The sequence below is a fragment of the Onychomys torridus genome, chromosome 5 (genome assembly GCF_903995425.1).
Source record: "Onychomys torridus chromosome 5, mOncTor1.1, whole genome shotgun sequence".
Lineage (NCBI taxonomy): Eukaryota > Metazoa > Chordata > Mammalia > Rodentia > Cricetidae > Onychomys > Onychomys torridus.
The window spans coordinates 128,550,501-128,562,549 of NC_050447.1; the positions used below are offsets into that span (position 1 = coordinate 128,550,501).

At 42.9% G+C, this 12,049-nt stretch overlaps 1 protein-coding gene across 1 annotated transcript in view; it reads left to right on the top strand.

Moving 5' to 3' along the window:
- Positions 1-12,049, top strand: part of Ddx46 (DEAD-box helicase 46) — a 54,927-nt gene that overhangs the window by 20,323 nt on the left and 22,555 nt on the right. The window contains exons 7-13 of the mRNA XM_036187857.1: positions 444-557; positions 2,827-2,992; positions 3,552-3,672; positions 5,009-5,184; positions 6,038-6,159; positions 9,631-9,709; positions 11,353-11,435. Coding sequence (XP_036043750.1) covers positions 444-557; positions 2,827-2,992; positions 3,552-3,672; positions 5,009-5,184; positions 6,038-6,159; positions 9,631-9,709; positions 11,353-11,435 — 861 coding nt within the window. The remainder of the gene's footprint in view (positions 1-443; positions 558-2,826; positions 2,993-3,551; positions 3,673-5,008; positions 5,185-6,037; positions 6,160-9,630; positions 9,710-11,352; positions 11,436-12,049) is intronic.

Genomic DNA, 12,049 nt, shown 5'->3' on the forward strand with positions numbered 1-12,049 from the left:
ATCATGAAGTGAAAAAGTAGGCTGTGTTGCTGGGGGTGGTGCCACACTTCTTTAATCCCAGTACTGGGAAGTTAAGAGACAGGCAGATCTGTGTGAGTTTTTAGGCCAGCCTGGTCTACAAAGGGAGTTCCAAGACAATCAGGGCTACACAGAGAAACCCTGCCTCAAAAAACCAAAAACAAACAAATTGTTGTATAAACTTACATGTTATGCAGTCAGTTCTGTGTATGTGAGTGTATCTGTGAACTGTCATGCACACACATTGAAAAGTTCACACAAAACAAAAGCGAAGCTTTCTTGGTCTTCCTAAAACTTAAACCATGTTAGTTTCAATTTCATTTTGTGGGATTTAACATTGTCTCGTATCTGGTGTCCACATATTTTAAACTTTGTTTTTTGATTTACTTTTGCAAAATATTTTAATACTTCTTTTTTTATTTTAGAAGTCTGGGCCAACAGTCACAAAAGTTGTTACTGTGGTAACAACCAAAAAGGCAGTAGTAGATTCTGATAAGAAGAAGGGAGAGCTGATGGAGAATGACCAGGATGCCATGGAGGTGATTCTTCGTTTGGACTTGGTCTATGATCGTGTCTTGGGGCATTTATTGCAAAGCATTGATGTTTGGCATGCTCTGTCGTTAGTCACACAAACCACTATTGCGGCAAATTCTTGCGCCTCTCACTAGTATAGTGGTAGCATGACTGTGTTGTGTCCTACTTTCCTATTCTGCTTTATCAGCTCCTCTCAGGCAGACAACACAAGAAAAGTGAAGCAATAAAATTGTGAATGATATTTCTTCCCATTATATAGTGTAAAGGTCTGGATAGTGAAAACAATAGCAAAACATTAATGATATTTCTGAGAGTCATATGAGGTGTGTGTTACTATTAAAACTTTGAATCAAGAAAAAGAGAAATTAAGTTGCAAAATTTTTCAGGTGTTGATTTATCTATGTTTAAAATTATGGACATTCTTACTTGAGATTTTTAGGTTATGCAATCTTAATTTTCCTGGATTGGCAGGGAAACCTCGTGGGTCAGTGTGTGGGAGATTGCATACAAAGTGCCGCAGAGCGGTTCCTGAGAGGGGTCTCTAAGAGAGGGATCTCTAAGAGAGGGGGGTCTAACAGGGGGTCTCTAAGAGAGGGGTCTCTAAGAGAGGGGATCTCTAAGAGAGGGGTCTCTAAGAGAGGGGGTCTCTAAGAGAGGGGGTCTCTAAGAGAGGGGGCTCTAAGAGAGGGGTCTCTAAGAGAGGGGGGCTCAAAGAGAGGGGGTCTCTAAGAGAGGGATCTCTAAGAGGGGGGGCTCTAAGAGGGGTCTCTAAGAGAGGGGTCTCTAAGAGAGGGGGTCTCTAAGAGAGGGGTCTCTAAGAGAGGGATCTCTAAGAGAGGGGTCTCTAAGAGAGGGGGGCTCTAAGAGAGGGGGGCTCTAAGAGAGGGGTCTCTAAGAGAGGGGGTCTCTAAGAGAGGGGGCTCTAAGAGAGGGGTCTCTAAGAGAGGGGGGCTCAAAGAGAGGGGATCTCTAAGAGAGGGGGGCTCTAAGAGGGGTCTCTAAGAGAGGGGTCTCTAAGAGAGGGGTCTCTAAGAGAGGGGTCTCTAAGAGAGGGGTCTCTAAGAGAGGGGGGCTCTAAGAGAGGGGGGCTCAAAGAGAGGGGGTCTCTAAGAGAGGGATCTCTAAGAGAGGGGGTCTCTAAGAGAGGGGGGTCTCTAAGAGAGGGGGGCTCTAAGAGAGGGGGTCTCTAAGAGAGGGATCTCTAAGAGAGGGGGGCTCTAAGAGGGCTCTCTAAGAGAGGGTGGTCTCTAAGAGAGGGGTCTCTAAGAGAGGGATCTCTAAGAGGGGCCTCTAAGAGAGGGGGACTCAAAGAGAGGGGGTCTCTAAGAGAGGGATCTCTAAGAGAGGGGGGCTCTAAGAGAGGGGGTCTCTAAGAGAGGGGGTCTCTAAGAGAGGGGGTCTCTAAGAGAGGGATCTCTAAGAGAGGGGGGCTCTAAGAGAGGGGGGCTCTAAGAGAGGGGGTCTCTAAGAGAGGGGTCTCTAAGAGAGGGGGTCTCTAAGAGAGGGGGTATCTAAGAGAGGGGGTCTCTAAGAGAGGGGTCTCTAAGAGAGGGGGGCTCAAAGAGAGGGGGTCTCTAAGAGAGGGATCTCTAAGAGAGGGATCTCTAAGAGAGGGGGTCTCTAAGAGAGGGGGTCTCTAAGAGAGGGTGGTCTCTAAGAGGGGGGTCTCTAAGAGAGGGGGGCTCTAAGAGAGAGATCTCTAAGAGAGGGGGTCTCTAAGAGAGGGGTCTCTAAGAGAGGGGGGTTCTGAGAGGGGGACTCAAAGAGAGGGGATCTCTAAGAGAGGGATCTCTAAGAGAGGGGGGCTCTAAGATAGGGGGTCTCCAAGAGAGGGATCTCTAAGAGAGGGAGGCTCTAAGAGAGGGCGGTCTCTAAGAGAGGGTGGTCTCTAAGAGAGGGGGGCTCTAAGAGGGGGGGCTCTAAGAGAGGGATCTCTAAGAGAGGGGGGCTCTAAGAGGGGTCTCTAAGAGAGGGCGGTCTCTAAGAGAGGGGGGGCTCTAAGAGAGGGGGTCTCTAAGAGAGGGATCTCTAAGAGAGGGGGGCTCTAAGATAGGGGGTCTCCAAGAGAGGGATCTCTAAGAGAGGGGGGTCTCTAAGAGAGGGGGTCTCTAAGAGAGGGGGTCTCTAAGACAGGGGTCTCTAAGACAGGGGTCTCTAAGAGAGGGGGGCTCTAAGAGAGGGGGGCTCTAAGAGAGGGGGCTTTGACAGCCGGGACTCTTGTCCTCTGGCAGGGGAAATGAATAATGACTTTGCTTTTCTTTCTGGAAATTTAAGTATTCTTCAGAGGAGGAGGAAGTTGATCTTCAGACGGCCCTCACAGGCTACCAGACAAAACAGAGAAAACTTCTAGAACCAGTTGATCATGGAAAAATTGAATATGAACCATTCAGAAAAAATTTTTATGTTGAAGTTCCAGAACTAGCAAAAATGTCTCAGGAGGGTAAGCTGCTTCTGTTTGCTTGGTTATTTTGTGGTAGACTGGGGGTGCTCTCCACTCCTCAGGGGCAGTGTACATAGGCCTGGGAGTTGGGAGATGTTTTTGGAAGTATTTTTTAAAAAGAACAAAATGGATTTATTTACATAGTTGATGTTCTTACAGCTAAAAGTACTGTTCATGTCAGATTCAAACAAAATATTTCTGTTGGCCTTGTTGGTGCTTGAGGCAGTTGGTGACTAACAGCCGTCAGTCATTGTTGGTTAAGTAAAGGCACCTGTGCGACTCAGCCAACAGGTGGTTGTGTTGTCAGGCATTCCTTATTTTGTTGCCATTGAAGAAAATATGAAAGCCAAAGTGTTGTACTTGGAGTGTTCACCATTATTCCTGATTTACTGCGGCAGTGGTTACTCTGCCTCTGGATTCTAGTGTTTCTCTTGAGGTTCAGCTGTGAGGTTTGATTAGCTAGCACTTAAAGAGAGTGAGGAGGTTTGACCTTTGACTGCCCACTGAACGTGGCTAGATGGGACCAGCAGAAGAGCTTCTAACGGGCTTTGTTTTCCAGAGGTGAATGTGTTTCGATTGGAAATGGAGGGCATTACAGTTAAAGGAAAAGGTTGTCCCAAACCAATTAAATCATGGGTCCAGTGTGGAATTTCCATGAAGATATTAAATTCCCTCAAAAAGTAAGTGGTTGATGGTTATGTGCATTTTTCAGTGTCCTGCTAGCCCTTTCACACAAATATCTCTGGATTTCAATTATATGCATAACTGAAAATTGTTTTCTTAGGTGAAGGGACCCATCCTAGGTAGTTGAGCATGCTAGGGAAGTATCACACCACAGAGCTGCATCTTAGTCCCAGTCCTTTTTTTAAGGAATTTGTAAATGTCTTTAATGAACTATAATGTAAATATGGAGTCGACCATTTGGAGTATACAATCCAGTGGTATGTTTATGGATTTGTGCAACTATCTATTGTAGAACATTTTCATCACTCTATCAACTCCCCTGTCCTTTATCAGTCTTCTCCCGTCTCCTCCACCCTGGGCAACCAGAAGTGCACTTTCCATGTCTGTAGTCCGGCCCACCAGACAGTGTCCAGGTGGAATTATACAGTGTGTCCTCTTCTCTGATTGCTTTATCTCTCGGTGAAATAAATCACTGTTTTCAGAGTTACACGTTGGGGGATGTCTTAGTGCTTCATTCTTTTCATTGTCAGTTTTTAAAACCATTTATTTATTTTAAAAATGTTTATTTATCCTTCCCCCCACCCCCCAAGATAGTCTCTCTTTGTAGCCTAGGCTGGCCTTGAACTCACTGTGTAGACCAGGCTGGCCTTGAACTCACAGATGCTCTGCCTCTGCCTCCTCAGTGCTGCGATTAAAGGTGTGTACCACCATGCTGGACTTTTAAATATTTTATTTCACTTGTTTATTCCATGTATTTTATTTTGTGCCTGCATGCATGCTTGCTTGAACACATGCACCATGGCATGTGTGTGGATGGAGGTTTGAGGCTAACTCTGGGGAGTCTATTCATCTTACCACCTGTGGGTTCCAGGTGTCTACTCAGGTTATCTGGCCTGTATGCAAGTACTCACTAAGCCATCTGCTAGCCCAGCCCTTGGCTTTTTCTGCTCTCCACCCAATTTTATATATATGTGTGTGTGTGTGTGTGTGTGTGTGTGTGTGTGTGTATATATATATATATATATATATATATATATATATATATATATATATATATATGTTTTGGTTTTTCGAGGCAGGGTTTCTCTGTGTAGCTTTGCGCCTTTCCTGGATCTCGCTCTGTAGACCAGGCTGGCCTCGAACTCACAGAGATCCACCTGCCTCTGCCTCCCAAATGCTGGGATCAAAGGCGTGCGCCACCACCGCCTGGCATCCCCAATATTTTATCAGGTAGATATATCACATTTAGAAGAGGTGATGTTATAGGTCCCCTGAGGGGACTTAATGCTCATGATTCATTCTTATATTGTATTCTTTTTGTTTCTTTTTAAGGCATGGCTATGAGAAGCCCACACCAATCCAGACTCAAGCAATTCCTGCTATAATGTCTGGACGAGATTTGATTGGTATTGCCAAGACAGGAAGTGGAAAAACCATTGCTTTTCTTTTGCCCATGTTTAGACACATCATGGATCAGAGATCATTAGAAGAAGGAGAGGGGCCAATAGGTACAAGTCTTCTCATCATGTGGTTCTTAGATGTGCTTGTTGTAACATGAGAAAGACCTGATTCTTTAAGTTATTAATTATGATGATAAAGATGTCTTTATGTGCATTTCCTTTATCAATATGGCCGTTTGGGGCTGACTTCCCCTTATCAGCAGGTGGAATGAGAATCTTCAGAGCTCTGGAGTGACATCTAAGAAGTACAAAAACAAGGCTGGCACAGCTCAGTTTTAAAGCTCTGACCTGGCAGGTAGACCCCTCATGCATCTCTCTTGATTTATGTTGAGGTGTGTTCTCAGCCCACTATCAGCGCATTATAAGCTCAGTATAGGAGAGAGAGAAATGTAATTTCTAGGAGCCTTTTAAGGTGATAGTGCCAGTGTTTCATATATGAGTAAGTCTTCAAATTCAGACTTCTTATTTTCACAGTTAGTGTCTGAATATTTGGTTAGGGAAAACTATTCAGCTCTTTTTGTGCAGATACAGGCATGGTGTACTCTGTCTGTGGCTCTCAGAGTGAAGTGCTCCTGGGAAGCAACTGTGTGGCTTCTGAGCACAGGGGTCACTCGATTCCCTTTGTTCTGGGTTTGCTTTGGAAACTGTTCTGTTCCAGGGCTTTTCTGAGGTTTAAGTATGGTATTTAACTCTGATTTTCTTGTAGCACCTTCTTAAGAGTCTGTTTGCCCTTTACCTTGGTTTCTGCCATTTACTAAATTTTTGAAATGCAATTTTCAGACTTCCATAAAGACAAACAAATTTGACTGAGGAGACAAGCCGTCCTGCAGACGTCCTTTAGCGTTTTAAAGTGTCTTCTAAAGGGTTTTCAGGTTAGGCTTTGACATATTTATCTTTTCAGCTGTCATCATGACTCCAACTCGAGAACTGGCTTTACAAATCACTAAGGAATGTAAGAAGTTTTCGAAGACCTTGGGACTCAGAGTGGTCTGTGTGTATGGAGGGACAGGAATCAGCGAGCAGGTAGTTAGAATAAAGTACTCAGCCTTTCTGTAATTTTCAGATTGAATGTTCCAGTGAGTTAAGTAATTCTTTCATTTTAGTGGATGTGGGTGATCGCCTTTAAAATCTTCAAGGGCATTTGGTGTGAAATAATTAATTATAAGTATGAATTAGGTGCTTGTGGTGTGCCTGTATTCCTAGCATTAGGAAGACTGAGGAAGAAGATTCCTGGCTTAAGGCCTTAGAACCACACAGAAAGACCCTGTCTTTAGAAGAAGGTGTGTGTGTGTGTGTGTGTGTGTGTGTGTGTGTGTGTGTGTGTGTAAGAGAGAGACAGAGACAGAGACAGAGACAGAGAGAGACAGAGAGAGAGACCTGTAATCCCAGAACTCAGCAGAGGCAGGAGGATCACTGCAAGTTTGAAACTGGCTTTGTATACATAGCAAGTTCCAGGCCCGCCAGATTTATGTGGCAAGACCCTATCTTTATACCCCTGGCTCTTAAGAATGAATGATGTCATGCAGGAAGCATATGTTCTATAGAGACTAGGCATAACATGGCTGTAGTTAATGTCATTATATATTTAAATCTTGTTAACAGAGTAGACCTTAAACATTCTTTCCACAAAAGACAAAAATTGAATACTCTGTGATAAAATACGTAAATACGTAACTTGATTGTGTTAATCATTTTGCTGACTGTGTATATCAGAATACATAATTTGTGTTTCTAAAACCTATTCTTTTTGGTATGTGCTGAAGATTATTAAACCAAGGGCTTCATGAATGCTAGGCGGGGAGTTCTGTTACCACTGAGCTACAGTCCTCTGGCTCCTAATACATATATTTCATTGTTGTTAATTATTTCTCAGAAAACCTGGGTGAATATCGGAAAACAAAAACAAAAAAAAATGTCTGATGTAGAATTTTGAAGTCTTTTTGTATGTGTGGGGGGCAGTGGTGGGGCAGGGGGTGGCAGAGGGTGGCGAGGTGGGGGGGGGTTAAGACAGGGTTTCTCTGTGTAGCCTTGGATTTTAGCTCTGTAGACCAGGCTAGCTTTGAACTCACATAGCTCTATCTGCCTCTGTCTCTGAAGTGCTGGGATTAAAGGTGTGTACCACCACCACCAGGCTTGAAGTGGTTCTTAGCATTGGCATGCCCTCCTGCCTGAGATAGCAGGTCTGCTTTTTTATTTTATAAGTGAAGAGTTATGCAGAATGACCAATTAGATTAATTAGAGCTGGAGTTTGATTCAGGACATGGTCCTGTGATTCCCAGACCAGCAATTACTGTCTCTGATCCATGCTGGATTCTTTAGAAAGTGCTAACTAATGTTATGTGTTAGTGCAAGACTTTCGTCTCCATTCATAATGATATGTAGCAAGATTTAAGCAAACTTACTGTCTTTGATTTAGCATTTTCTCAAGATAGGGTGTCTCTATTATGTAACCCTGGCTATCCTAGAAGTCGCTCTGTAGTCCAGGCTGGCCTTAAATTCAGAGATCGCTCTGACTCTGCCTGCTGAGTGCTGGGGTTAAAGGTGTGCATCACCATGCTTAGCAAGAAAACTTATTTCAGAAATAGTGTTGTAAGAACATGCCTTGGGAATGTTTCACCGTTTTGCTACTTTAAATACTTAAACTGTTCATTTTTGCCAGTTTATTTGACTATACTATAATAAAAATACATTTATAAATTTTTTTTTTCTTTTGTTTTTTTTTGAGACAGGGTTTCTCTGTGTAGCCCTGGCTGTCTTGGATCTCACTCTGTAGACCAGGCTGGCCTCGAACTCACAGAGATCCTCCTGCTTCTGCCTTCCGAGTGCTGGGACTAAAGGTGTGTGCCACCACTGCCTAGCTATAAAACACATTGTGTGTATTTGTTTGTGACAGGATCTCAGGTTGCCCAGGATAACCTTGATTTCCTGACCTTTCTCTTCCTGTTTTCCAAGTGCTGGGCTTGTATGCCTGTGCCAGCACATCTGGCAGGAAAGCAGTTTTGAAAGCATCAGATAACAGGAACATCTTAGAGCTTTTGCAGTGGGAGTGGGGTGGGCTTCTGCCACGTGCACTTCAAGTTCCCGCCAGACGGGCAGGTGGGGATGCTGCCAGGCTCACCTGAGCTTTGAGATCAGACATGCATCTCAGCTCTCTCATAGAAGACACAGGAGGAAAAGTCTTAAGTGTTAACAGAGGAGTCTGTGGGTGACTGTGTGCTCTCTGTCAGTACAGCCTTGGTTCTACAGGAAAGCAACTAGTATACCTTTTTCTTTTTTTTTTTTTTTTTTTCAGTTTATTTTTTAAAATCACATTGTGTGTGTGTGTGTGTGTTTGAGTGTTTGAGTGTGTTTGTCCATGAGCACATGCCACAGCACATGTGATATCATCAGAAGACAATGCGTAGGAGTCAGTTTTCTCCTTTTACCATATGGGATCTAGGCATTGACTGAAGTTGTCAGCAAGCACCTTTACCACAGCGCGTAGTGCTGGCCTTATACTGTGCTTTCTTCAGTACTTAAAACACATGGGAGCTGGGCGGTGGTGGTGCACGCCTGTAATCCCAGCACTTGGGAGGCAGAGCTAGTCGATCTCTGTGAGTTTGAGACCAGCCTGGTCTACAAAGCTAGTCCAGCACAGGCTCCAAAGCTACTGAGAAACCCTGTCTCAAAACAAAAAAACAAACAAACAAAAAAACCACATGGGAAACAGTATGTCATGTGGAATATTTGCCACAGAAGAACTCACTCTTGCTGGAACCTTTAAGTATAGGAGATGACTTTCAGGCCAGCATTCCAGAGGCGCAGTTGCTTTAGGGTTGGAGAGATGGCTCAGTGGTTAAGAGCACTGTCTGCTCTTCTAGAGGACTTGGATTTGATCCCAGTGACTCCAGAGTGACTCACAACCATCTATAACTCCAGTTCCAGGAAGAGCCTCTCTGGCCTCTACAGGCATTGTGTGTATGTGGTGCATAGATGTGTGTGCAGGTAAAGCACCCAAATACATCAGACGAAGGGCGAAAGGGAAGAGAATGACCTAGTGCATGCGTGCAGTATAACCTGGTGCACACATGTGTGTTTGTTTAGAGCTCAGGCAGAGGTTACCATGTCCAGTGTGCTTTCATTGTGTGTTCTGTATATAAAGCTGCTGGCTGTGGCTTAGAAGACTGATGTCATGGTTTCCTAAATTGGGAAAGCATTGATGTTTGTGTTTGAATATGTATTTTATTGCTTATTCTGACCTTCCTTCCTTGGTTTTTGAGCAATAGCTGCAAACTGAAATTTGTGAAATTCTTTGGTTTTATTAACCTTCTGACCCTGGTTGTCATCCTGCTGCTCCTTGCCCTTCAGTGCTTAGCAGCCCGAGGGTCACGTGCCAGCTCGTCTTCTACTCAGACTGTCTTACCTGCTAGAGCCACGAATGGGCCAGATGCTGTTTTCACATCTGTCCAAGAACTAGTGATGACTGTACTATAAAATTTCATCCTGTTTCATTAGATTGCTGAGCTGAAAAGAGGTGCTGAGATTATTGTTTGCACACCTGGTCGGATGATTGACATGTTAGCCGCTAACAGTGGTAAGTCACAGGTATTTTTGTTTGTTTGTTTTCTTTTCCTTTTTGAACTTGACACGTTTTTATTAAAGCAGACATGAGAAACCAATAAAGGGTTTCTATGTTTCTTCTTAAAGCTGTAATATCTTAAAATGTGAATTGTAACACGTTATCGTTGAAAGTGTTAATAAGTTTCGGCAGCTCCATTTCTTTCACACTAACTTCATAGGAACTTATTCGCATTTAGCTTGGCTTTTTTGGTGGGGAGCTCATCTTTGCTTTTAAAAAGGTGCATCATAGTCTTTTTATTATAAAATTCTCCACAGGAGCTAGTATTTTATAATAATAGACAAATTAAGTTATTGCAGCTTCAAGAAATGTGTCTTTTGTAAATACTGCATGCTTTTAGCTCAGATGTTATGCTTTGTTAAAATATTCCCTATCAAAACTGATACTAAACTGTTGACATTATTTAACTTCTGTGGAGAAAGGCCCTTGAGGATTTAGACCTGGCCTTCCGAGACGTTAACCGTCAAAGGTAGGTGACTTAATGCTGTTTCCAACCTTGCGAGACTTGGCGGCTGGAGATGTTAGTGTGAACACTCTGTTTAGTTTTTGAAGACACGGCTTTTTAGAGATTTCCATCACAGTAGAGAGACTGTGTGTAACTGAGTGTTAGAATCCAAGAAGTGCATGTTTGTCCTAGGGTTCCGCCTGAAACTTGGGGAAACCTGATTCCCCGCGAGGTTGTTGGAGGCCTTGCGAGTGGGTAGCAGGTGAAGGTTTGGGGATGGATGCTAACTCCGTAATTCCTTGTTTTTCTCACTGTTACGTTAATTAAATCTGAAAATCATCTTGATTAATTTTACCTTTTTCCTTTGTCTTTTTCATTTATCTTTTAATAACTATTTTATACATATTTGCCAGGTGGTTGGTTCTGCAGTTGATAGCAATGCTTACAGATCTTTGAGATAGGATTTTCTGTATTTTTAGTTTTTAACTGGTTAAGAAGCCAGGGCTATTTCTTTAAATCAGTGGCAGCAATTAATAATTTAGTGTGTATCTTTGCATAGAAAAGTATAGTTATATGTAATGCATTTACTATTTAACGTTTGTATAATATCCTGATACCCAGTGATTTTGAGCAGTTTATTAGTGGTTTACCATGCTCATCTAAGGCATTTGCTTCTAACTGTGTGGTAGTAGCTGTAAAGTGAGAGAGAGGGGTTTTCTGCCTCTGAGGTAGTTAGCTCTGGAACTGCTTTCCACACATACGCTGTAATCTCTAATATGTTTTTTTCTAGGTGATGCTGTCAGATAATGGCTGATGTGGCTCGATGCTTCATCTCAGTCTTAGTTTTATGATGTGTTTTGGAGAGGGCTGTTTTCTGAATTTTACAGGTTCTTCAGGCCCTATGATGGTATGCAAGAGACGAGTTTGACAAAGTAAAGGGCCTCATATACCCACTGTCAGAAAGTACTTGCCACTAGATTAAGACTTTTCGACCAAAGTTTCTTTTCACTGTTTAAAGAAACCTAACCTACCCCTCTGCTTAAGTCAGGCATTTTAGTTCCCTTTATGGTTTTTTAAAAGTTCTTGGTTGTCATCATGAATTGTGACTGATAGTTAGTTTTCTTTTTGTCTTTCTTTTTTCTTCTTGCTTTAGGTCGGGTCACAAATCTTCGAAGAGTGACTTATGTAGTTTTAGATGAAGCAGACAGAATGTTTGACATGGGTTTTGAACCACAGGTAATAATTGGATTTCTTTGTAATTTTAAAGGTTTATTCTACTTTTAATTGTGTGTATGGTATGTGTCTGTGTGGTTTGTGCACATGAATGCAGGTGCCTGCAGAAGCTAGAAGTATCAGATCATCCTGAGCTGGAAATAAGTGATTGTGAGCTGTTCCGTGTGGGTACTGAGTAGGTGCCTGGAACTGTACTTGGGTCCTCTCTGAGAGCCATCTCTCCAGCCCTTAGTAAGGTTCTTAAGTTTTTGGAATATAAAGAGGATTTTGTAACTGCTGTGAGAATGAGATGTTTGCATGGTCTTGAAATTCATACTCTGTGTTGCCTGGTATTACAGTGTGTTGGCAACATGGGGAATTGAACTAAATATTTATGTTTCAGATTAAATTCTTAAAACTTGCGTGGTTTTTGTTCTGACTTTCCTCAACAATCTCAAAGTGCCATTGGGCAGGCTGGATTTAGAGTACTGATGATAAGAGTACTAAAATCGTTTGATATTTTGGCTGAACATGGTAGTGCATGCCTATAATCCCAGCACTTGGGAGGCAGAGGCAGGAGGATTTCTGAGTTTGAGGCCAGTTGGATCTGCATAGTGAATTCCAGGTCAGCCAGGGCT